The following is a 27,983-nucleotide window of genomic DNA, read 5'->3' on the forward strand; positions in this document are numbered from 1 at the left end:
CAAGTCAAGCTTGGAAGCATCTCCCCAGAACCACGTTATTATTCAATATTTAATCATCACATGATGCCCCTTTTCCAAAGAGGAATTCTTTCTTCTTCTCCTGGCTTCTGCTTCTCTACTTTTTCGTTAATTTGTTAAAGGACTATGAAGCCTGTCATCAAGTCTTTGGGAAAATACTAGCAGTGGCTGCTGTTACTGTTTCCCAGGCTGGATTCCTCAGCGTCTCTAGGACTTGACTTGAGCAGCATATAGCACCTGCCCCCTCTTACACGGTGTCATTCATGATCATGCCAAGGCTTTTTGGAAAATGAGAATGCGTAAGTGGCAAAGGATAGAACACAGTCTTCTTACGTGGGCTGCTTCTATGCACTGGCTGTTGCTACTCAAAGAGACCTAGATATCTGGAATCTTCACACCCAGCAACACAATTATTGTTACTATAGGGAAGCCTTGAACTTCCCTGTGGAAATTTCCTTTCAATGCAATATCAGATGCCTTGAAAAGAAAGCATGATTATAATCCTTATGCCCACCAGCATACCACTGATTTTCATAACTAAAAATTAGCAGCATCAGATATAGAATGGGTGAGGGTCCATTACTCCCAGCACGCTCCCCAAATCTCTTCATTAAAATCTTAAATCCAGCTCACTAAAAGACATCATTAAGAAAATTAATAGGCAAGCCACAGACCAGGAGAAAATACTTTATGTATATATTGAATAAAGAACCTTTATCCAGGGTCAGCCCCCATGGCCTAGTGGTTAAGTTCGGCATGCTCCGCTTCAGCTCCCGGGTGTGGACCTACACCACTCGTCAGCGGCCATGCTGTGGCAGCAGCCCACATACAAAATAGAGGAAGATTGGCAACAAATGTTAGCTCAGGGTGAATCTTCCTCAGCAAAAAAAAAAAAAAAAGAACCTTTACCCAGAATATACAAATAACTCCTCAATTTAATAATAAAAAGACAAACAACCCAAATGAAAAATTGGGCAAAGGATGCAAACAGGTATTTCACAAAAGAATATACAGAAATGGCCAATAGGCACATGAAAAGGTGTTCAACATCATCAGTCATCATGAATGCAAATTAAAACCACAATGAGATACCACTTGACACCAACTAGAATGGTTAAAAGTAAAGATTGACAACAGCAAAAGCTGGTGAAGATGAGGAGCTTGTGGACTCTCAGACATTGTCTGTCCAAGTACAAAATGGTACCACCACTTAAGAAAACTGCCAATTTCTTAAAAATTAAATATACATCTCCCATGCAGTAGAATTCCAAATAATTTACGGAAATACTCTGCCCTCACCTCCCTACTCTTAAGTGTGGGTTGCACAAGTACTTCCTTCCAAAGAATACAGTATGGAAAGGGGAGACGGAGTAACTTTCCAGTGGCGAGACCTGCAAACACGACATCACCAGGTGACCAAGGTTAACATCAGCAATAAATCATATTGATGGCATGTATCCTTGATATGATGTGATAAAAATGGCACTTTACTCTGTGGTCTTCCTCCCCAAAACCCATAATAACCTTGGTCTGATCATGAGAAAAACATCAGACAATCCTAACTGAGGTACGTGCTACAAAATACCTGACAAGTACTCCTCAAAACAGGCCAGGTCACCAAAAACAAGGAAAGTCTAAGAAACTGTCACAGCCAAGCAGAGCCCCTTTAAGGAGACATGACAACTAAATGGAATGTGGTTCGTAGAATGGGATCATGGATAGGAAAAGGATATTAGGTAAAAACTAAGAAAATCTGAAGAGTACAGACTTTAGTAGATAGCAGTATATCAATATTGGTTCATTAATTGTGACAAACGTTCCATACTAACGTCAGATGTCAATAATAGGGGAAACAGGGTATAGGGTATACAGGACCTCTCCATACTGCCTTTGTAATATTTCTGTAAATTTAGAACTACTCTAAAATAAAATTTTTATTTAAAAAAATCTGAATATACACCTACCCTACGACCGTCAATTCCACTCCTAGGAATAGACCCAGAGATGTAAGTGCAATTGCCCACAAAGGACACAGAAGAATGTTTACAGCAGCTTTATTCACATCGGACCAAAAATGAAAAGAACTCAAATGTCCAACAACAGGAGAATAAATAAACAAACGGTGGTATTTTCAAACAGTGGAACGCTTCCAGCAATAAAAAGGAACAAAATGCTGATGCACAACCACATGAAGTTCAAAGACGTTACGTTGAGTGACATAAGCCAGATACCGTATGTTTACACTTACATGAAGGTCATGAATAGACCAAATAATCACGGTGACAGAAGTCAGAAGAGTGGTTGCCTGTTTTATGGGGGGAGGTGTGAAGTGAGGGGATTGACTGGGAAGAGACATGAGGGAATTTTCTGGAGTGACAAAAATGTTCTATATCTTGTTTTGGATATTGGCTACATGGGTGTATCCAACTATCAAAACTTAGCTAACTGAACACTTACAGTTTGGGATTTATACAAATTATATCTACCATATATTTTTTAAAAAATAAGAAAGAAAATCCTGAATCCAGCTGCCAAGACAGGAGTATGAGATCATACAATAACTGGGGCTACTTCTAAAATGTCAGATCAACAAACAACAAGAGGAGAGAATTCCCCAGGGATTCACTGCCTGGTAGGCTTAGCTTCTCTTCTGCACCGGAGGGGCTGCCAATGAGAAGTCAAAGTCAAATCACCAGAAGGCAGCCCTGTAAACCCTAGAATGAGGACCTGGGCCAAGGCACATAGGCTGTGTACAAAACCACCATGTACTAGTCTCCAAATTTATTCCCGCATATGGCCTTTTCATTACTGTTATTAAAACTTTGGCCAGGGGCCAGCCTGGTGGCGCAAGCGGTTAAGTGCGCGCGCTCCGCTGCGGCGGCCCGGGGTTCGCTGGTTCGGATCCCGGGCGCGCACCGACGCACTGCTTGGTAAGCCGTGCTGTGGCGGCGTCCCATATAAAGTGGAGGAAGATAGGCACGGATGTGAGCCCAGGGCCGTCTTCCTCAGCAAAAAAAAGAGGAGGATTGGCGGATGTTAGCTCAGGGCACATCTCCTCACAAAAAAAAAAAAAAAAAAAACTTTGGCCAAATGGTCACCTGAATTACTCTAGTGTAGACCACTGTGGCATGCATCAGACATGGGAGCTATTAGGATACCAAGTATACCTCTTTCAGAGGTTGGATCAGATTCAAGGGTACAAAATATTGGAGTTATAAGGGACCATCTTAGGATTTCCAGGGACCTTCAGAATGGACCCCTCTGGCTTTAACCTAGTTATAATGGTATGACTTCCAAGACCCAAGTTTTCATCCCAACCATCACCAGATGGCATCCTCCCAAATAGAATACAGCAAAACATTAGCTACTAATGAGGAGCATCACAGGCACAAAGCCCACTTAGCTATATCTAGAAAGGAGATGAATTTCTTATATTTCTTATATTGTGATGATTCTTGCCTTAAAAAAATCACTGCAGGTGATTTGAGTTTCTCTTTGTGCAAAGCCCCTGAATTTGGAATCAGGACACTTGGTTCAACTCAGGCTTTCCCACTCGTTTGCCGAGATATTGTAGGCAACCTCTACGAGACTCACCTTTCTCATCTGTTAGCAGGTCTTCCTACCTACCTCACAAAGTTATTGAGAAATCACACCAAATGAGGTAAATGAAAAGTCCCCTTGTAAACTGCAAAATGCCATGCAAACAGTTTTATTATTTTTAATAATAGGTATTTCCTTTTGTGGGGAGCAGCTTGTTATTACAAAGTGAATGTCACAAAAAGAATTTCACTAGGTCTGGTACCAGCATTTTGCTCTTAGGCTTGTGACACACCTGAATTTATGGCAGCTGGAAGGGATACCCCAAATGTAAGAATAATCTGCAGGTATATTTTTTCCAAAACTTCTCCAAAGAGAATTCCTTCTGCAGCCCAGGTTAGGAACTCACTCCACGCTGACCACTGACACTTGCGTGTGGGATGTCTGCTGCCTGTCCCTCCAGATCCTCTCTCCACTCTTCACTACTCTGCTCTCTTCCCGGGGAGGCTGACCTGGGAAGACCATATCAATGGGGCTCCTCTGCCCTCTGGTCTCTAGTTAAGTTCAGCCAACGGGAAGCCCCGGCAGAAGATCTGAGGGAGGGAGGAGAGTGAAGGTGGGGTTCTTATCCTCCCGGTTCCTTCTCTGCAGCCTCAGGCTGGCTGTGTCCCTCAGCGGAAAGCCTCTGTCCTCTCTAGGGGTCCTCTGTACAGAGTCTAGATTCTGGCCATGGCTCCCTCTTCTCTCATTAGGCCTAGGGATAGTAACAGCTGTACTGTTCCCTACTCCTGCACACACCTTTTGAACAGGCCCTTTATTAACCTGTTATCAAATTATTATTTTATTGTGTCATCTGTGTCCTGTTGGGACCTTGACTGAAACAACTTCTCTATAAAATTTTTCTTTATATTTAACCCCAATTTCTTCTGCTCTTTAAGCCTAGTTCCTATTGTTCTCACTTCAAATTAATCATCAGTTGCTCAGTGAAGTGAACACCATGGGATACAGTCCCTGAATCCTACTGAAGCTAATTCATCATTGGGATTTCCTCTCAAGAAACAGAAAAGCCCAGAGTTGATGAAGAAATGTGCTTCTGAACTTGTATTTTAGACATGAGAGACAGTGGGCTCCAAAAAGTTGAGGGCTTGCCCCCCTGCACCCTGTGGCTTTTAAGGGAAGGATGCAAAATCCATCCATTCAAGGGTAAGATGCAGAATCTAAGATCCAAAAAGCTGGTCCTCTCGCAAGGACTGGCCACATGAGTTAAGCGTTTTGTGCTTTTGGTTTTATTGTTACTAATTTGAATCACGAGTATTTTATGCTACTTATATACCAGGTGGCTTGATGCAAAAGGTATTATGTTTTTCAATTCAGTATTTGGAATTCACCTCATCTCCGATCTCTTGCAATTGTGCCCCAGGTTCTTTCCAGGTCTCAAGTAAGCGTCCCAAGGAAAGAATGTTTGGGGAACCTGAGGCTATCAAGAAGCAACATCTCTTTCAATTTGCCTATTCCTACCTGCTAAAAGTCCCTCAGAATTCCCATCACATAACATCATTAAATAATTATGCCTATCACAGCTTGGTATTGCTGAGTGTCTTTTTTGATACAAGATTTCACTCTCTAAATAGGTTGACCTTGCCCTATTGCATAAGGACTTCTATTTTGCTTCTCACTACCCTACTGTTTCAAGCTCAAGACACAACTGAAACTCCACTATGTATGTTTAAATGAATCAATAGTTCCAGTCATTATGTGAAGGTAGAGTAGTTGAAAAATGAATAGGTTTTAAATGGTGCACTGAGCATTTAATTCTACAAGCATTTAATTCTACTAATTCCTGAAAACCCATTAAAATGGCAGTAAAGGGAAAATTTTAAATGCAGAAATCCATAAAGACAGAGAGAATAGGAAAACAGTAACAAAATTTTAGAAGCAAGAGAGCTGATGGGCAAGTGTGAATTGACTCAGTGGTCCTGAGAAAACCTACAACAGCAATGAGGAAAGCCAGAACTCAACAGGATTACTCCTCAGAATCTCCAAATGTTCACAAAGGGATGGCAGCAGGTACCTCTGGAAATGAAAGGGAGGCTAAAAATAGGAGTGATCGAGAGTCTAAGAAGCAATTAGAAAATGGTACGGCCAATATGGAAAACTATTGGCAGTTTATAATCAAGTTAAACATCCTATGACTCAACAATTCACTTTTAGATCTATACTCAAGACAAATTAATGCACATGCCCACAAAAAGACACATACAAGAATGTTCATAGCAAACGGTTCATAACAGTCAAAACCTGGAAACAACCCACATGCCCAAGAATAGGAGAATGGATGAACAAATTATAGTATACTCATAAATGGAATAAAACTCCATGCTATAATCTGAATGTTTATGTCCCCCCAAAATTCCTATGTTGAAATCCTAACCCCCAAAGTGATGGTATTAGGAGGTAGGGCCTTTGGGAGGTGATTAGGTCATAAGGGTAGAGCCCTCCCATGAATGGGACTAGTGAATTTGTGTGTGTGTGTATTTTTTTCTATTTAAAATATCAAAAGCTCATTAGGAGAAACTTCTCAAAAACTTTTAACTTAAAAAATACTAATACTGCTTCAGAATCCTTTTCTTTCACACTCATTCATCTTTTAATTTCCCAAGAAAATATCACTGGTTCTCATTTAATTGCTATGCCTTTTTTTTTTTCCCACATGAGCCTTTTGATACTGCTCAAAATAAATTAAAAACAAAATACCCTTTTCTCCAGTGGGGCACAAAATCTGAACCAAGGACCCAAAAACGTAGGTGGTTTTAATAATAAAATTACTATTAAATAATTAATATTTAAATAATACTGAATGAATGAATGAATCCATCAATCAATCAATGAACAAATGAAATAAAATCGATTCTTTATGATAAACACTACATGGAGGTATCATGCATTCTTACTAATACTTTGGAACATATACAGACAGGCCCTGACAGGCAAACACCAGATTTACCGTCACTACTTGCAGGAAAATGGCTACCACCATTGCTCTAGGTCAGGATTCATTACCACTTCCTGGGGAAAGAAGATGGGAAGGGTTGGGATTCCTGTGCCACTGTTGAAGGAAGGAGGAGTGGGGGTGGTTGGTGAACGGGTGGAAGAACAAAGCACGCAGCCCTTACAATTCAGGTTACGTTATCCCATTGAAACAAGAACGTCTGTGTGATCTGGCTGGGAATCCAACCAACATTCTAACATTTATGTTCGCCGAGACACGAAGTCCAAGCTCCAAACTACTGATCAGTCACTGGTTAATAAGACGATTGTCATAGGACCCATGATAGTTAATGTAACCATTTATTTGACTCTTAACCTTTAAAATTTTAATTCAGTTTGGGGAAGCACTTTAATACAAAGATGTAGAATCATGAGCAAAGTTATCCAAACACAACAGAATGGCGCTGGAAAAAAAAAACTCAAGACAAGACACGAAACTAAAACTCTTCTGAACTAGTTTAGCAAAATGAATGTTTTGATTGACTACCCAGCACCATGGCAACCAAGAAAACATAATAAATCACAACCACTCACAAAGCCCAGCCTCTTGCTGCTTTAAACGTGTTTCGTGTTTCGGGAGCTCACACAGGCAGTGACTTGGTCGGCCTGTGTGCCTTTAATCCTTAGATCCCAAGAGAACCTACTCTCAGGCTTCACTCCCTTGACACCCTTTAAACTTCTTCCAGAAGTTTGGCAGATACATTACCAACGTCCAGACTGGTTCTCCTTGCCAATAAGTGAAACACAGGCCCGTTGCTGTGAACAGAACCAGCTGTCTCTCTTTGCTCTCAAAGATGTTTAAGTGTCAGGTTTACTCATATTATTATGGCTGTCCCAGATTTTCTTATTATAAAGTGTTTAAAATATACTAACAACATTCATTTCCAATTCCTTTTTCAACACGAGTGAAAGGCTTCTTCCTCTCCCCACCAGAGGAAGACACAAACTTTCATCAGTTTAGGACACGGCTTTGAGGTAAGCTAAAAGCACTTATAACTGAGAGTTGCTGATTCCTGGTGAAAATGTACAAATCTCAGGGGTACTTTCAAGCCTCCTTGCTTGTGGAAAGGAAATTTTGCCTTACCTGGGGTCCTTCCCCCCGATCTCTTTCAGATCCCCGGTCTTCTAGGGCTTCCTTTTAGCACATCCCCCCTCATTTCTCAGCAAAGTGACTTTTCTCATGACCCAAGCAGACAGGCGTAGCAGAGAAGGAGACGCCTTCAGTGTGTCTGGCTCCATTATTCTCCAGTACAACTTAGACAGCTCTGCCACCCCTAATTTACCATGTTCTCACCAGGAATGTGGCTAAGGACCAGAGGGAAAACATCCTAATGAGAGTCTCAAGAGAAATAATCAGAGGATGACGTGACACATCAGATGTGCTATTCAAACAAGGTGAAAGGGTCAGGAACTCGCTCTGCTATGCCCCTTGGGAATAAGGTGGCAGAAGTTAAATGTGAATTTGAAGATAAGAAAGGCACTGGAAAGTTTTAAACAAAATTGCAGATACATGATTCTTGAGACTCCAGTTTCCTTAATCCATTACTCTTTTCTCCTTTCCTCTGTGTTTCTCTAATTTTCGTTATTTCTCTGCTTCTAGCCCCTTTTCCACTGCTGTTAGCTTCTCAAGGTTCAGCAAATTAAGTCAGATCTCATGACTTCCCAGCAAGAAGATCACAGCTCTTGAGAAGCTATCCAGAGTCAACAGTCTCCAAAGATGGCTGCCATCAAGTCCTTCCCTCACTGTCTCACAGGCTGTTTCTCACATCAAGAGGTGGAGTCCAATACATACAATGGAATATTATCCAGCCCTAAAAAGGAAGTACTGACACACGCTACAGCATGAATGAACCTTGAAAACATTATACTAAGTGAAATAAGCCGGAAACAAAAGAACACATATTGTATGATTCCACTTATATGATGTACTTAGTCAAATTCATAGAGACAGAAAGTAGAATGGTGGGTACCAGCAGGGGGAGTGGGAATGGGGAGGTATTTTTGAATGAGGGGACAGAGTTTCTGTTTGGGATGAAGAAAAAGTCTGGAAATGGAGAGTAGTGATGATTGCACAGCATTGTGAATGTACTTAATGCCATTAAACTGGACACTTTTAAATGGTTAAAATTCAAAATATGTATATTTTACCACAATTTTTAAGAATGGCAAAATTAAAAAAAAAAAAAGAGAATAAGTAGAGTCCAATTCCTAATTCCCCTCCCCTTGAGTCTAAGCCGGCCTTAGGAACTTGTTCAACCACTAGAATGTGGCAGGAATAACATTCTGGGACATCCAAGACTAGATCATAACAAGCTTGGGCTCTTGGAACACTCGTCTGAGATGCTCCCTCTCAGAACCCAGGCCTCCTGCTGGGTGGTTGTTACATGGGGAGGTCACCTGTTCATGCTCTAATCAACAGCCCTAGCTGAGCTCCCAGCCATGTCTTTTATAAACATATACTGAAATATTTAAGGATGAAATGTTGTGAAGGCTGGGATTTATTTCAAAACAATCCAATGGCGGGGGCCGGCCCGGTGGCGCAAGCGGTTAAGTGCGCGCGCTCCGCTGCGGCGGCCCGGGGTTCGCTGGTTCGGATCCCGGGCGCACACCGACGCACTGCTTGGTAAGCCATGCTGGGGCGGCGTCCCATATAAAATGGAGGAAGATGGGCACCGATGTTAGCCCAGGGCCGTCTTCCTCAGCGGGGAAAAAAAAAAAAAAGAGGAAGATTGGCGGATGTTAGCTCAGGGCCGATCTCCTCACAAAAAAAAAAAAACAAAAAACAATCCAATGGCAAGAGAGAAGAGAAATGGTTAGGGGTGAAGATGAGACAAGTATGATTATGTGTTGATGATTATCGTAACTGGGCAACAGGTACAAGGAGATTGTTGTATTTCTCTCAGATAAGGAGTATATTTGAAAATTTCCACATCAAAAGAAGGAAGAAGAGGAGGAGGAAGAGAGGAAATGAGAAGGAGAAGAAGAAGGAAGAAGAAAGGAGATGGGGGAAGGAGAAGATAAAAGAGAAGGAGGAGGAGTAGAAATAAGCCAATTGGACTCATCTCTTCACCAAGTCAATTCTTGAAAAAAGAAAAAAAAAGTGGCAGGAAGAGTATTCTAGAATACAAAAGACTAAAGAGATAGAGTTATCAAATGAAATGACTGAACTTTGATTGGATCCTGGATTTAAAAAAAAAAGAACTAGGTTACACAGGAGCATTCACTTTTTGATAACACATCAAGCTATACACTTATACATACAGAAATGTGCACAAATCATACTTCAGGTAATAAGCTTTTTGACTAAGAAAAAGTTATACAACATTTGGGAATAATTGGAGAAATTTAAATATGGGCTGAATATTAGATGACATTAGGAAATTACTGACAATTTTCTTAGTAAGCATAATGTTATTATAGTGAGGTAGTGAATGTTATTATAGTGAATGTCTTATTTTTTGAAGATGCCTCCTAAAGCACATAGAGGTGAAGTATCACCAAGTCGGAAACTCTCAAGGAGTTCAATACAAAATATCTTACTTATGTACAGATATAGCAAATGTGGCAAAACATTAACAGCTACTGAATCTAAGTGGAGGGTATATGAGAATTCATTGTGTTATTTGCTCAACTTTTCTGTAAGTTTGAGAATCTTCATTATAAAACATATGAAAAAATATTGAAGAGACTTTTGCAAGTGCAAAAGTAACACGGAGCAGAAGCATTTGTCTACTAGCTAATACTAGTGAACTTCTTTCTAAAAGAGCTGGATAATCTGCCTGGGGGAACAGGGTTCCTGGTGGACCATTCACTTCAGAAGCAAGTCTTCTTTTTGGCATAGCAGAGTCACCTGCCTGCTTCTCTCAAGCACACCCTAAAATAAAGCCTATCCATCACTAAAACCCACTCAGCTGCGCAGAGCACCCAGGCAGCCCCCCCTCACAGACAAGGCTGCTGTGGAAACGGACCCACACGAGCAAGAGAGTGATTAAGAGCATGAACTCTAGACATGGATCATGTGAGATTGCATTCAACTCTGCCAGTTCTAGCTATGAGACCCTGGGCAATTTACTTAACCTCTCCGTGCCTTGGTTTCCTCAGAACGAGGATACTAACAACACCTCATAGGATTAGTGGGTTAATACACGCATCCCAGTTGTGTGTGTATTATTATTATTACTAATATTACCTACCTAGTTCTTCAGTCATACTAGCATGAATAATCAAGGATCAATAGACATTCAAAAGCCTAACAGCACAAAAAAGAAGGATCAAGATGTCCACCAGAACCACCGACCCCCAGAGAGAAACAGAGATTACCCAGGGAATAGAAAAAAAAAAATGTAGGTAATATGTATCTTCAGAGAGAGAGGAGAAATTACAGCATACATAAAACAAGAACAGCTGCTATGAAAAGGGATAAATCAGAGATCAAAAAAGAGTTTCTCAACATTAAATATATAATTCTCAAAACAAATACTTCAACATAATGGCAGGAGATATCTACAACATAAATAAAAAAACAAAGAAACAGAAAATGTGAGACTCTGAAACGTTAAGAAACAAGGAAGTTTAATTTAAGAGGAACAACATCTGATTATTAGATGTTCTAGAAAGAAAGAGCAGAGCAAATGGAGAAAAGGAAATAATCAAACGAATAATAAAGAAAATTGTTCAGTATTTAAAGAGAGACACATCTCTCCAAATTAAAACAGCCAAATACTCAAAGAGTAAAAATACTCAAAAAGGTACAGTTTACGGCCCTGCTGGATATCAACTAGTTTTGTATCTATCCCAGCAATCTTCTCTTAACATTGCCTATAAATACTTAGTTTGTCAAATGCTCTTGGAACCAGTTTTCCCTCATTAATGACACGTTTGTTTTATATTTGCCTGAAAGTCATGATTTTATCTTTTTGAAAATTAAACTTCATAAATACCAAAGTAAAGAAAAGATCCTAAAAGCTTCCAGAGAGGACAAAAGAGGTTGCCTACTAAGGAACAAGAATCAGGTCAGCATCAAGCTTCTCATCAGTGACAAAGTAATGCCTTCAAAAGTAATGCCTTCAACACTTGGAAGGAAAACTATTTTGAGCCCAGAATTCTATATCCAGCCAAACCATCATTCAAGTGGGAGGGCAAAACAAAGATACATGAAGACATTCAAACCCTAAGATGGTTTCCTTCTCTCACATTCTTTCTAAAAATTATTAGAGAATGTTCTCTGGCAAAATGAAAAAGGAATTCAAGAAAGAAGAATGCATGAGATCTACAAAACAATGGCGCTAATCCAAGAATACAAAGAAAAGAAATATTCAGATGACATCTGTGCAGCAGGCCTAGAAAATAATTAAGTCCAAACTAGAACAGGAAGTTAGTAGTCTTAGAGAGAAATGTCCAAAGGGGAAAGTGGACCACTGGCAGAACGAGTATGATTAAGAAGCTAGATGAATAAACCCCACACTTAGTGTCAACTAATTTTCAACGAGGGTTCCAAGACAATTCAATGAGGAAAGAACAGTCTTTTCAACAAATGATGCTGGGACAACTGGAATTCCATGTGCAAAAGAATGAACTTGGACCACTGCCTCACACCCTATGTGAAAATTAACTCAAAATGAATCACAGACCTAAGCAAAGCTAAAACAATAAAACTCTTAGAAGAAAATATAGGAGTAAATCTTCATGACCTTTGGTTAGACCAGCCTTCTTAGATATGACAGTACAGCAACAAAAGAAAAAAATAGATAAACAGGACTTCATCAAAATTAAAAACTTTTGTGCTTCAAAGGACACCATCAAAAAAGTAAAAAGACAACCCACAGAATGAGGGAAATTATTTGCAAATCATATATCTGATAAGGTACTTGTAATAAAAAGACAATCCAATTTAAAAATTGACAAAGGATCTGACTAGACATTTCTCCAAAGAAGATACACAAATGGCCAATAAGCACATGCAAGTTGCTCAACATGAAATTAAAACCACAATGAGATACCACTTCACGCCAGTAAAGATGGCTATAATCAAAAAGACAGACAATAATAAGTGTTGACAAAGAGTAAAGAAATTGGAATCTGCATAGACTGCTGATGGGGATGTAAAATGACACAGCCACTTTGAAAAACAGTTCCTCAAAATGTTAAACAGAGTTACCATACGACTCAGCAATTCCATTCCTAAGTATATAGCCAATGAAAACATGTTCACAAAAACTTGAACACTAATGTTCATAGCAGTTCATAAAAGCCAAAAAGTAGAAATGTCCATCAACTGATGAACAGAGAAATAAAATGCAGTATATCCATCAATGGAATAGTATTCAACAACAACAAAAAAAATTACTGATACATGCTACAACATGGATGACCCTTAAAAAGAGTGTGCTAAAAAAAATATACTAAGCGAAAGAAGCTGGTTACAAAGGATCACATACTATATGATTCTATTTATTTGAAATATCCAGAATAGGCAAACCTATAGAAACAGAAACTGCATTAATGGTTTCCCAGGGCTGGGAGTATTGGGAGGAAATGAGGAGTGACTTCTAATGGGTACACGGTTTGTTTTTTTGGTAATAAAAATGTTCTACAATTGATGGTTGGTGATGTTTGCGCATATCTGCGAACATTCTAACAACCACTGTACAGTGGAACTGTACACTTTAAATGGGTCAATGTTATGGTATATCAATCATATCTCAATAAACCTGTTTTGAAGCAGCAGCAGCCAGATTATCTCTGAGATTAGGTACTTTTTTGTTAACAAGAAAAAAAAAAGAGTCATTTGGAAACTCCAGGAAAAACATGAATCTGTATATCAGAGTCATGGTCCAAAGCTGAAGCAACTAAAACGTGGCATGATACTAAGCAAATGGTAGAGAATAAGAAAGAATAAGAGATTTGACTTGGCTGCTTAGAACCGTCCTCCCTTCAGTGACACGGGGTTACATTTCCTTCTCTCTAGATCCAATCACTCTTCCCAGTGCTACAGTAAATAAGGTAGCTGATCTCTTGAACAAGCAGGACTCGTAGGGGTCAACAGAAAACCCTTGTCTTCTTTTCCCAATGTTGTTCAAGCCCAATTTCTAGGACTAAGGACTTCCTGACCCCTTAGATGAAATTTGGGGCCAGGCCCATGACTTCTCTGGTCAATATCAGATACAAAAAGTCCTCCAGTCACTTGAAGGCACAAAACGTCTCATTTCAGTAACTAAAATGGCCAGACCTGTGTCCCAATCAAAACTTGGAACTTCGTTTAAATTTCAGCTTCTGTCTCTTTCATCAGGCTGATTACTGTAGGGAGCAAGCAGCAAGCAAGCTTGCAGTGGGAAAGGCAAGGGAGTGATGCAGTCTTCTCTGTTTCCTTACCTTTTGTATCCACTTCTCCTGAAGCGTGCCAGCCACAGCTCTGTCATGTTGGAGAGGAGGGAGCAGAGGGAGGCTGCGGCATGACGGTAAACAAGATAAGGGGCCGCCAAGAGTTCACCTGAGTGTTCATGTCTGGCCTCGGCAGGTGTTTAGAGGACTCTCCCTCATGGCGCTTCCGTTGGCTCCTCTGAGATTCCTACTGGAGAGCCTGCAGTTCCCTTCACTCGGGCATGCAGCAGTGCAGGCCAGGCCTCTCTCTGCTGTCGTCTCCTCACTCCTCTACGGGGCTCTCTAGACAGGATCTAAGCTCATCCCAGACCTGCTCTCTCTTGCGGGGCCCATCTGGTCAGCTGGAAGTATGTTTCTTGGGCTTGGTCTGTGGAAGCACAGTTATTTCCCAACTGCAGTCCCTAACTCTGAGGCCACAAGGCACTCCAAGCAGCCCTTTAAATTCCTCAGGCATGTGCCAGACACCAGTCCAGTCAACCACCAAGGGACCCCTGTCAGCTCTCCAAGTGCTTTATCTGTAAGCACCTCTCCTCTCCCCATGCGGGGTGGAACTCAAAATGCCACAGCAATTAGTAATTTTCTCCAAAACATTTGTCTCTGTGATCCCTAATCTTTTTATAGGCTGGGGGATGGAGATCAGCTAAGAGTTGCAAAACTGGTTTTCACCCATAAGCTGTGCAAGTCCTGCTAAGATAGTCTAACATATTCCGTACTGTGGGAGCTGTTGGCATCTGTTGTATCGTGGCCGCAGGTCAATCCGGAAATAAAGAATCCAATTCTAACATCCTATCACAATCACATTCACATAATGAAAATAGTATAAATACTATTACTGGTTTTCCCTATTTTAGAAATAATTTATAGACAAAGTTTGAATGGTATAATATAGTTTAAGGGCAAAATGTAAATGTTAAAACATTGACAACAGTATAAAAGTAATGGTGTTACTATCAAAAACCGGGGGGTGGACGGGAGAAAGACGCAGAGTAAGTGCACATTTCTTCATCTTACAAAAGACAGAGTCAAAAGATATTATCCAAAGTTGATGAATTAAGAAATAGAAGTTTATAATATTATTTAAAATTATAAAGTCATCCAAAGGGGAAATGAAAATAATTTCAAAAAAGTACAAGAGGAGGATAGGTAGGAGAGCATTAGTGTTACAAATCCCTCACTTTTAGCAACATGGAGACAACCACCAAGAGTACTAACACCAGAGTTTAAAATGGTTAATTTGAGGGAGTATAATCGGGTTTGGATTATACTGGGAGAAATGCAGAGGTCTAATTATTATTTTTAATAAGAGTAAGAAGTCTAATGAGCTCTCCCTTTTTTAGATAAAAAAGATTTTTTTCCTCTTAAAAGGCATTTAGTAAATTATAAAATGTCACAATGTGGGGCCGGCCCGGTGGGACAAGCAGTTAAGTGCACACGCTCCACTGCGGCGGCCCGGGGTTCGCCAGTTTGGATCCCGGGCACACACCGACGCACCGCTTGTCAAGCCATGCTGTGGCAGCATCCCATATAAAGTAGAGGAAGATGGGCATGGATGTTAGCCCAGGGCTGGTCTTCCTCAGCAAAAAAAAGAGGAGGATTGGCAAATGTTAGCACAGGGCTGATCTTCCTCACAAAAAAAAAAAAAAGTCACAATGTCACAGTGGTGTGTTTGAGAGAGAGATATATATAGTATGTGTGTGTATATATATACATACATACTATATATATGTTTGATATACCATACATAATGTTTGATATATGTATAGTGTGTGTGTATATATACCATATATATGTTTTATATATACAGTGTGTTATATATATCATATATGAATATATTTTATAGATAGACATAAAATAAATAGGAAACAGTCTCAGAGAGGTGATTTATTTATTATGCCCTAACTTATACAACTAATTAGGGGACCCTGATCAGATCCAGGTCTCACTCAAGTCTATACTCTTTCCCCAGTAATACACAATGTCCATTTATAAATTATTCTTCTCTAAAGGCAACCCTTTGGTATCCTTGCTGAGAAATTCCAGCTAATAAGACCCAGTTGCACCCAGCTCGGCCCTGACACCCCCCACCCCCAGCCTTCTCTACCTAACACTTCCCACCCAAGTCAGGCACTCAGCATAAATCAGTCTAACTTGAGTACCCACTGGATTTCTTGTTCTTCAACTGTTACCATAAACGACCAAATGTTTAAAATGAATCTCTTTAATTTATTTTTGAACTAGTTTTTTAAAAATTGTTATGAAAGCAACATCCACGGAAGAAAAAAATCACGGTCCCACAGCAGAGTTTTTGATTATGTTTTGAACAACAGAAACCAACTCAGGCTATTTAAGCAGAAAAGGAATTTCTTGCAAGGCTATCAGGTAGCTCACAGAATCCACAGAGACAAGGCTCGGAAACCCAGGAAGGAGCCAAGGGAAACTGGGCGCTGGGACCTCTACCAAGGTCACGCCACAGGAAAACCAGGTTCCTGTTTGCCAGCCTCGGACACCGGTTGCCTCTTTTGCCTAATAAATTCTAAGCTGCCCCGGCTCGTCTGCACCAATGGCTCAGGCTCCAGGGCCCTGGGCAGGAGCTTCAGTGGGTGGAGGTCACAGGCTCACATCCTGGCTGCTGGCATTCAGAAGCGTAAGCATCTGGCCTCAGAGCTTCCATAGATGGAGGTGGGGCCCTGCCTCTCACACAAAGGCGGATAAACCAACCCCAAAAAGAGAGTTCAGACACTGCAGATACTTGTGGCCAAAACCCAAACAAAACGTAAGGAAACTAAACCAGCCTCCTCCTCACACAACACAACACAAGTCCTCTCCAGATATAAAGTGGAAAGTCAGTCTCCCTCCTTCCCATTCCTGCTGCACTCAACAGAAGTGCCTACTGTAAACAATTTCTTATATCTTTCCTGAAATTTTCCATGTAACTACAAACACATATGTACGATCCTCCAGGTTTAAAAAAAAACCACAAACGGTACCATAGATATTATTCTGCAACTTTTCACATGACAATGTATCTATTTTAAGATGCCCCAATTCAAAATGGTCTCCCCTCTTGCCCCAAATCATTCACAGTTTTCTCACAGTCATATTCAGAAATTGATCACTATAGTGTTTTAAGACCAGACAGCCTGGATGTAGGGTGGTCAGAGGGCTTAGATACTCATACTGCTAAAGTGCGTCTGTAACGCACTTCGAAATACTTCAGCACAGTGTGATACTATGTACATATTAGTCGGTCCAAGCTACACCTGAAGACAGTCAGGAATTCATACTCCAGGATAGTTATCTAGCATTTATGAGAAAGGCCATACTCCAGAAGTTTCCGTTATCTTTATCTCTCAACAACATCCAGGTGACTTTGCTAAATTAGCAAAATGACTATGGAAATGATTGTCCAACTGATGAAATTATTAGCTTGTTTAATTAGCATAGTGGATGTTAAAGATGGGTTCTCTGTGAAATTTGTGGTGAGAACTAAAACCAACATTATTTCCTGTCCCTATGTTAATCAATTCTGGGACTAGCCATACTTTTCTGACCCTATCGTAAATAACACTGAGACCAAGCAGAAGTAACTTAGCTACTCACTCCTCAAAGGTAAGACTGTGTTGGGCCGGCCCCGTGGCTTAGCGGTTAAGTGCACGCGCTCCGCTACTGGCAGCCCGGGTTCGGATCCCGGGCACGCACCAACGCACCACTTGTCCAGCCATGCTGAGGCCGCGTCCCACATACAGCAACTAGAAGGATGTGCAGCTATGACATACAGCTATCTACTGGGGCTTTGGGGGGAAAAAAAAAAGGAGGAGGATTGGCAATAGATGTTAGCTCAGAGCCAGTCTTCCTCAGCAAAAAGAGGAGGACTAGCATGGATGTTAGCTCAGGGTTGATCCTCCTCACACACAAAAAAAAAAAAAAAAGGTAAGACTGTGTTGGGCCGGCCCCGCAGCTTAGCGGTTAAGTGCTCGCACTCCACTGCTGGCAGCCCGGGTTCGGATCCCGGACGCACACCGACGCACCACTTCTCCAGCCATGCTGAGGCCGCATCCCACATACAGCAACCAGAAGGATGTGCAGCTGTGACCATACAACTATCTACTGGGCAAAAGATAGTTGGGGAAAAAAAATAAATAAATAAAATTATTTAAAAAAAAAGACTGAAGCAACTAAAATAGTTTATGGAAACTGACAGCTTACTCATCAGATCTTGCTGCCAGGCCCTCCCCTCTATTCGCCCACCAATTCAAAGCTGTTATGCCATAAGCTCAGCCCAAATCCAATCAATTCTTTATATTTCAAGACTCACTTTAAAATCACCCAACCAGGGCCCTCAAAGCCTATAAATATCCTCACTTTGACTCATCCCCTCTGAGAACTACTGGCAAAGAGGTGTTCTCGCTCACTGCAGCAGGGCCAATAAACTCAGCTTTGCTTGATCAACAGGATTGCGGGGAATTGGCTGTGGTATTCAAGACAAGTGGATGCAACAAAAACAAGAGGTAAAAAATTGTCCACATTCTGTTCTGTAAGCTCGAGAAAAATCCCAGTTCTCTATCCTTTAAGCTTGCAGAACAGAATGCATGAACAATTTTTTGTCTGTCGAATAAGTGTTTGCATGTATAGCAGAATTTGGTCTGAGGTTCACTTTCATTGTAACGACTGACTTGGCAGGAAGGTTACTTCAAAGCTTTGGCAATTACCTGTTGCTACCAAACTAAACCTGCTAATGCAAGCAGACCCAAATGGCTTAGGGTGAGTTTGCAAAGCCAAGTTCTACCCAAGCCTTGATTCTGCCCAAAGATGGGCTTCCCAAAGTGCTTCCAACTTCTGAAGATGCCAGATTCTTACCTAATGCAGTTCCCAGGAGCAGGTAATTAGAGGACAGAAATGAAAGCTCTGTTGCCCATGGACTAAACCCACTGTGGTCACAGAGAAGCCCAACCCCAGCCCAGGGAGCCTTCACGATGCCTAAGTGCATATTTTGCTGCCATGGGTTACCTAATTACACACCAAACTGAGAGACCAGGTCTTCTCTTGGAGATTTTCTCAATGGATGATGAAAACTAATTCATAATGTGCTTGCCTAACCCTAGATTCCATTTCACATTTTATAGTTTCAATGTGCATCTTTGTTCCTCACGACAATCCTGAGGGATAGGTGTACTCCCATTGTACAAATGAGGAAGCTGATTGCATAATTTTCTTGGCCACTCACTGATGAAAAGTGATAGGACTAAGACGCAAAATTGGACCTTTTGTTGCCTTGTTTGTTTCTGCCTCTGGCTCTTTTGAATCAAGGATAAAATTCCTGAAATTTTTGTCACTTTAGAACTTGAAAAAGAGTTAGACTGTCACAAATAAGAAAATAACTTATTTAAATTATATTACACACACACATACACACACACACCCCATTGTTGGCCACAGAGAAGTACCTACCAATTTGGTAATGGAGGAGGTGATGGAATGGTACAATGAAATGAGCACTGGACTAGGAGTCAGAGCCCCTAGGTTGTTTCTAATAACAGTTCATCTGTTTGTGAACTGGACAAGCCAGCTAACTCCTGAGCCACTGGTACCTTATCTATAAAATAGGAATAATATCTGCCATATAAATTACATGAGAAAGGTATATGAAAGAACCTGGTAAACTCTTAAGCATTATATGCATGCAAGAGAGTATTATTAATAACTCTGAAGAGTTAAGAGTTAAGCCATCCATTTTTATGCCTTAAAAACCCAAGAGTGACATAATTACAGTATTTCAGTTTGTACAGAGGGGGCTTACAACGGCCTGTTGAAAGTGCCCATCTAAAGTTAAACACCATCAAGGCAACTAAAGAGGAGTCTGGAATCTATAATATGAGTGCTGGAAGGACTCTTAAAAAAGATTGTTCTGATCTAAGCCCCTCATTTTACAGACACAGAAATCAAGAGATTTCCCCAAGGTCACTCAATAATTAGTGGTAATGAGTCAGCATTAAAATGCAGATTTCTTGAACTCTCAAAGCACAGCTCATTCCAAATTACTGACAACCATGAAATATACTTGAAAGACCCAGACTGCACAAAGCCAGAGCTTCAGAGCTCATTTTATAGAGGGACAAATAAATTCCTAAACTGCACCTAGGTATTCTGACCCCTCCTGTTCTTCTTATCATCAGGAATGAAAGGACCACCATCTATCTTGCAGCATAACCCACCTATAACTATTTCTGAGTATCTGGTGAAGCTAATTCCTCAACCTCTTTTGACATAGTGTCTGGGTGTTCCATGACTCTCCCCTCAAGGCACAATAAGATGGAAAAGAACCTGGATCCCCAAGTGGCTTCAAAGAGCAGAGCCATCTTGCCAGCCCAGCCTACTTAAACTGTTACAAGAGGCGGGGAAATGTCTGTATATCTTACTTAAGCCATTTTTGAGTCTCTATGGGTAATGAAGCTTTATCCTAAATACTATAACCTTGAAGTTAGAAGAGAAACTGATGGATCATTTTTAAAAATAGCCAATTCATTTACCTCTTCTATTCTTGGTCTAGGGTGCCAATCAACAGGACCCACAGTTGAGAATAAACCATAAACGTGACCCAAGAACATCACCAGGGGAAAACCTTCATTCTTGGTTTAAGGTCATATTCATCCCATCTGTTCCAAACTGACAAGAAAAAAAAATAGCTCAAAGTACCACTTCATAAGCAACCAAAATTACAGGCAGAACGCCTGGTTGGGCTTTCACAGTGGCAATTCTTACCAAATATACCACTAAATATAAACATCTTATTCAGACAATTCTGTTTTCTAACTGAGGTGCCTAGACAAGATAATCCTTGATGTCACTTCTAGCACTGAGTCTGTGATTTCCAAACACTTCTAAAACATGGTATTAGAATGAAAAAGGAATGATATCAAGAAGAAATAGGAACATTCTTTAAAAATGGAAAATGTTTGCTCTTGATGGAAAATACACAACCTAGAATACTACACACACACACACACAGAAATGCATGCACATGCACACAACCCCTAGCTTAATCCCAATCATAGCCAAATCCAGCTACAAATATTTACAAACTATTTTCCAACATTATTATTTTTGTTCTGGACACATGGAGATTTTATCAGTATAAGGAGAGGACCCAGTGAATGAGAGCTTCCAACTCTGAGTTTCCATGAAAACTTGAGTTTGAATGAACTAAGTCAAACTGACCCTTCTTTGTTCAAACCAGTATAAAACCTAGTTCAATCACCGAAACAATCACAAGAGAGGGAGCACAAATATAAATGGTTCTCAAAAGAAGGTATTCAAGTGTTTTAGACTGGTGTGCACCCAACAACTTAAAATGAGGACAGCTTGCCTCTCAAAGGCCCCTAAAAAGACCAACCTGCCCCTCCCAACGTCCACCACCAAAACACTCCCTGACCACCCTGAAGTTAAAAGGAGATGAACAGAAAGTTCTAGAGAACAAAAGCAAGTGAGAGAAATTTAAGACAAAAGTAAAAGAGAAACTTCGAGAACTCACCAAGGACCTAAATTTCTAATTGGCTGCCAAATTAACTCCACGGTCAACAACAGACGTGGCTTGAGCACATTGGTCCTGGGGACACAGGGTGAAGAAGACTGACAGGACCTCTGTCCTCACAGAACTGACTATTACTGGAGGAGACAGACAACAAGCAGTAAATGAAAAGCACACAGGCTAATTACAGACTGTGAAGCCAACATCAGTGCTGGTACACGGGGAGGGGCAGAGATGAGGCCACTGTAACCAGGGTGGTCAGGGAAGGTCTCTCTCAGGAAATGATTGCTGAGCTGAGACCCAGAAGAGAAGGGGCCAGCATAGCAAACAGCTAGGGGAAGAAGGTCCCAGGTTCCTGTGCCCTATGGGTGGAGGGTGGGACATGAAGGGGAGGAGAGCTGGAACTCTGACCAACCAAGCCCCGGTCTATGAGAACACAGACCCACAGGGCCCTGCTGGCTTCTCTGTGGAACATGACCTCCAAAATCCTCCAATGGCACATTCCCTAAACTCAGAAGGGGAGTAGGGGTGAGGCAAAAAAAAAGGTAAAGTATATATCCACTAAGTGGGGGAGATGGTATGGTGGTAAACCCACCCCTTGGTGTCATTAGATTATCCTCTCTGTTCAGAAAAGAAAACTAGACAGAAAAGGTAGGTGGCTTGCACAGAGTTACAGAGCTCCTCAAGGGATGAGCTAGGACCCAAACTAGGAGGATCTGACCTCGTCCAGTTTCTCTCATTACATCACATGATTTTTTTGTTTTTATGTATTTATTTCTTTTTTCGGTGAGAAAGACTGGCCCTGAGCTAACATCTCTTGCCAATCTTCCTCTTTTTGCTTGAGGAATATGGTCCCTCAGCTAGCATCTGTGCCAATTTTCCTCTATTTTGTATATGAGAAGCTGCCACAGCATGGCTTGATGAGCAGTGTGTAGGTCCACACCCAGGATCCAAACCTGCGAACCCTGGGCCACCAAAGCAGAGCATGAGAACTTAGCCACTATGCCACCGGCTGGCCCCAGATTTTTTTGTTTTTAAACATAACGAAAGCATTGGCACAGGTTATAACGATATACTATTAAGATTCACGTGGACTGAGGCTTTTTCCTTTATGATATTGACTAAGGCTCAATGATCTGTTGATATACTCAGAAAGTTTTCCCTTGCACAATTCTTGTCAATTAATTTATCTTCTTTATAAATTGATGTTAATTACCATTTCAAACAATCTCTACATGACTTTCTAAATACATAATTCATAACAGTCAAAATATAGAAGCTCAGATGTCTAACAGGCTTATACTGATGGTAATACGGAAATATGACAGAATGTTACTTAGCAATTTTAAGTCATAGGTATGTGGACTCCTCAGACATGGAAATTTAATATTTACTGATATGAACTTAATTAATTTAATATTAAAGAGAAAAGCAGAGCACAACATGGTACGTACAAACTGGTTACAACTTGGTGACAAAGTACATATACTTATCAACAAAGACGAGAAATAATTACGGTCATTTTCATTTAAAGTTGCTTGAGCTCACATAAATTTATAAGGCACCTTTCCAAAAGAAAACAAAGTTAAAGAAATAAATGTCTTTAAAGGTGGACTTTCTTAATATCTATCTAGAACATGTGCTCAGGGGCCGGCCTGGTGGCGTAGCAATTAAGTTCGCGCGCTCCACTTAAGAGGCCTAGGGGTTCGCAGGTTAGGATCCTGGGCGCGGACCGACGCACCAGCTATCAAGGCATGCTGTGGCAGCGTCCCATATAAAGTAGAGGAAGATGGGCACGGATGTTAGCCCAGCACCAGTATTCCCCAGCAAAAAGAGGAATATTGGCAGCAGATGTTAGCTCAGGACTAATCTTCCTCACCAAAAAAAAATAGAACAGGTGCTCATATTCTCTTCACCATTTGGAATTTTAAAAGTACAAATAACATTAGAGATTTTCTGATTTAAATTTAATTTAAATACCTGAAGTTTGTGCTATCCAGCATTTCAATATTGACCCAATGGAAAAAGACAGTGCAAAGATGACTCCTACAGCCAAATACTAGTATAAACACTGAACCTCATGCAAAATTTTTCTGCCTGTGAACCTAGAGAGATTGTTGCAAAACAAACCTCAGCCACTCATAACGCATGCCATAAAACTCACCTGGAGCCTCATTTTTTCCTTTCCTGCTACCTAATATACTAAAATTCTGCATCAATAATTTACTCCTTCCAGAAATACAGAGTTTCACTAAATGCAATAATTGATGGACTCTAAAATGTGGCCTAAATTGTCTTGAGGGCCTGAAAACCTTTTAGTTTAGTTTTTCAAGACCATCAACACAGTTTTGGGATCCACCATTCTGACTGTATTCTACAGTGTGCTGCTTCTGCTTGTATTTAAGAATTTAACTAATTTTTTATTAACTACCCATCACTTAGCAAACGGGGGTCTGTTCAAGATGAACTGTTAAGTATCTATACAAAATGACTTCGGGAAATTATTTAATCCTATTTCAAAACGGATGAGAGAAAAAGCAAAAGAGGAGATGTTATATAGAAAAAAAATTTTTTAAGTATAGTTCAAATAGAATTTTCTAGACCCTCTACTTCATGCTTGAAAGTCGGCAACTCCCTTGGCAATTGTCTGTTTTTTATAGTATTCCCTGAATAAAAAGGACACAGCAAATAAAAACAAAGGATGAACACTGGGAAGGTACTCAAGGCCTCTGAACTGTATACTTTAAAACGGTTAATTTTATAGAATGTGAATATTACCTAAATAACTAAAAAAAGGATAAAGTCACCAATATATGTCTATATTACCATGAAAATATAATATTTGTGTGATAAACAGAATATAGAAAATCTAAGCAATGCAATTCTGAGGTTGTCCAACCAAAGCATTACAACAATAAGAAATTATATATTCATGACTACATCTGAGATTTGCTTCAAAAGAATATGGAGGAAAAAAAGAATACGGAGGGTGAGGGGAATGGGTGAGGCTCCAGCTGAACAGAACTGGCTATGAATTCATGACTGCTGAAGCTGGCTGATTAGTACATTTTTGTATATGTTTAAAAATGTCCACAGTAAACTGAGATTTTTTTATTATTATATCTTTACAATAGGTTTAATCTTGGAACTAGAAACACATGTATTGCATTAGGTATATAAGAAGCTTAAAGTGAATCAGAAAACCAGCAAAATCATCATCTTACTTTACTGTGATGAGAACATCTGACTTGTGATATTATCTACCGTTAACTTCTCTTAACGAGCAAGGAAGCTTTAGCATGTCTTCGGTGGTTTATTTCAACAGGCTTCATACAAAGCACATTTTACAAAGGGTAACAAGTTATGAGGCCAGTACATACCAGGAGTATCATGGGCCGTTTCCAAGTCGTTAATCCTATGATTCCAGAGAGGATCACCTATAAGGATAAACAGTATCATCAATCTAGAAAATGGACCAATTCCAATAAACTAATCCCTAGTCTCTAAAGTATGTATTTTTAAAAATACTGAAATTTCAAAGCCTTCTAACTCAAACATTTAATATTCCTGCTGATTACATGCGCCCTGGTAGACCACTTTGGATGACCCTTCACATCCAAGCCCCCAAAGCTTTTTTATTAACTGTGTATGTGTTTTCTTAAGGTCAATTAAGAACACACAAACAGAAATCAGCCCATCCTTCTGGTTAGTGAAAAGAATCAGTATGTCCCATCTAAGCTCCCTGCCCCCAGTAGCTCCTAATCTCTTGCCAGAGTCAGCCTCATAAGATGCATGTCTGGCCACAACCCTCCCTTCATCAGGTGCGTACCCATCCTTTATGGGACAAGTAAACTCCTCGAAATGGTAAACAAGGCCTCTCAGGATCTTCCCCTGCCCACTTCTCCAGCCTGGTTTCCATGTACACCTGCCCCTCCCTGCACACACCTTCCTTCCAGGCACACCTGTCCTCCTCAGACTGGCCAGGCTCTAGATATTCCAGGGCTTTGTACTGCTCTTTGCTGCAGTGTCTTCTCCTCCCAACTCCCCTCACAGCTACCTGAGAACTCCTATGCAGCCTGCAAGATCCCAACCAACAGTCACCTTCACTGCTCCCACCACCCCACACTCTTGGAAGCCCTCTACATATCATTTTCCCCCCCAAAAAAACCTATTATAATTTGTGAGGTGCATCTCTGTCTTGCCCACTGATTGTAAACTCCTATCTTGTCTCTCTGAATCCCCAGCTCCCAGCACAGTGCTTGTTACATGACTGGCAACTAGCAAATGTTCCTGAGCATTTATTCCACCAAGGGGGAGCAGCCACATTGAGAAAAATTTCATGTTGCAAAATGATACTTCAAAAAAAACAAGCTAAAATCCTCAGCAAAGAGGAACCAGCATTTTGCCGAAACCAACGTCAGCTCTTTGGATAACACAGTTCACTAAGCAGTTGGGAAAGAACAAGCAAAGTAATTATTCAGCCCAGGGACATTCTGATGCCATTTGAGCACACTTACCTTTGAGCAATAAAGTGCACCTGCTGAACACAATTACGACAGTTTTCCTTTATGTGCACTTTTTACCAAAATCCCCCAAATGCACCAGTTCACAATTACTGTTTAGTAACTACACATAACTAAGGATTTTACAATCTTACTTCACATCCAAAGCTCACAGGCCTGTTTGCAATAGTCTCCAGTCTCCATTTACTGGCTGAGAGTAAATCATTCCATAACATCAAATCAGCAGAGGACAAGTCTACCCACTTATATCAAGGACCAATAACCACGTATGGGCAGGCAGGTGACAATTTCTTTGTATCTCATCTATGTTTAAACAAACTTGCAATCTTGCAATCATCTTCAATTCAATAGGCTACTTCCCCACTCGAAAGGATTTCTGCCTGGAGACACGCACGGCGCAAGTCCGGCCTCAAGTGTGTGGGCTGCATCTACTTTACAAATTGGGACTTAGAATCCACGAGACCTCGGGGTCCAAGGCTTCTAGATAACTATGTGACCTTGGCCAAGTCATTTCACTTCCCCGGTCCTCACTCTCATTTCCTTAGAAATGCGCTAAGTGAAGGAAACCACCTCTGGGTCTCTTCTAACTCAAAAATGTACCCCGCTGTGATGATGGCAATTCCTCCGAAACCCTGCACTCCAGCGCTGGCCCCACCCTGCAGACTGCGTGCAGGCACGCGTGCTTGCACGGATGTGTGCGTGTTAAGTCTTTGCATGCGTGCGCGTGTGTCCACATGCCCGGGAGCTCCCTGCCGGCCCGCCCTGCTGCTGACTGCACTTTGCTGAGGAAATGCAACTGTTTTTGTGAAAACATGACTGCAAAGTTGACTGCCCTTGAGGGAAACAAAAACTGCCCACTTCACTAAAAGACGAATATGACTTGAATTATCAGCTAGTGTTTGATATTCATGCCATCGGTCTCCATTAACAGAGAATCCTGTGGTTCAGCTTTTTGGAACACATTTTTTCCATTAAAACAATATTATTATTAAAGTGAGGTGTCCAGCTCAGCCCATAAAAGCCCATGTAAAGAGTGATATGCCTAAACCATACTTCCCACCTCCCTCACCGGCCACATCCCACCCTCCTCCACATGAACAATTTAGTATGTTTACAGATTATACATATGTACACATTTTTCTCTAAATTCTTACCATTAAACACACATGTGTATGTGTATATATACGCATGCACAGTGTAATTTTTACAAAAAATGGATCATAAAAAATACTTTTCTTCCTCTTCTTTTTCTCTCTGAATAAATACTTCATGGAAATCTCTCCATGTCCACTGGAATAGCTCCCATTCATTTCCATTTAATGGCTACATGATATTCCTTTGTATGGCTGTACCTAATATATTTGATCATCTCCATATTCATGAATACTCACTCTATTTCCACTTCTTTGCCCTTACAAACAATGCTGCAGTAAACATCCATGGACATATATCCTTAAAAACAAGTACTTTTTATTTCTTTTGAATAAAGTCCCAGGAGAAGGGTTGTTAAGTTGAAAGGGGTATATATATACACATTTTTTTAATAGATGATAACAGATACAATTGTCATTTCAAATGAAGGGTCCCTGGCAGAAAAGAACAAAGAACTAAGCTTTCTTTCTTTTTTTTGAGGAGGGAGTTTGCATATACTAGCAACAAACTATAGAAAATATAATTTAAAAAATCTGTACAAAATGCATTTGACAAATAAGACATATCAATAATCTCAAAATACATATGACAAAGATATTTAAGACCTCAGTACGGAGAAATAAAAAGCTACTGAGCAATATTCAATGGACACCCAAATAAATTAAGACATATACCATGTTCATGGATGGTAAGACAAAATATTTAAAGATGTCATTTCCATTTGAATTGTTTTATAGACTCAGCACACACCACATTATATTCCAATAGAACTTTTGCAAGCCACCCTTCTTTATAGGGAT

At 40.5% G+C, this 27,983-nt stretch overlaps 1 protein-coding gene across 1 annotated transcript in view; it reads right to left on the minus strand.

Annotated features, from left to right (window-relative positions):
• ENTREP1 (endosomal transmembrane epsin interactor 1) overlaps nucleotides 1–27,983 on the minus strand; it is a 60,316-nt gene that overhangs the window by 25,461 nt on the left and 6,872 nt on the right. The window contains exon 2 of the mRNA XM_058565700.1: nucleotides 24,889–24,945. Coding sequence (XP_058421683.1) covers nucleotides 24,889–24,945 — 57 coding nt within the window. The remainder of the gene's footprint in view (nucleotides 1–24,888; nucleotides 24,946–27,983) is intronic.

Source organism: Diceros bicornis, chromosome 22 (assembly GCF_020826845.1).
Source record: "Diceros bicornis minor isolate mBicDic1 chromosome 22, mDicBic1.mat.cur, whole genome shotgun sequence".
Taxonomy (NCBI): Eukaryota; Metazoa; Chordata; class Mammalia; order Perissodactyla; family Rhinocerotidae; genus Diceros; species Diceros bicornis.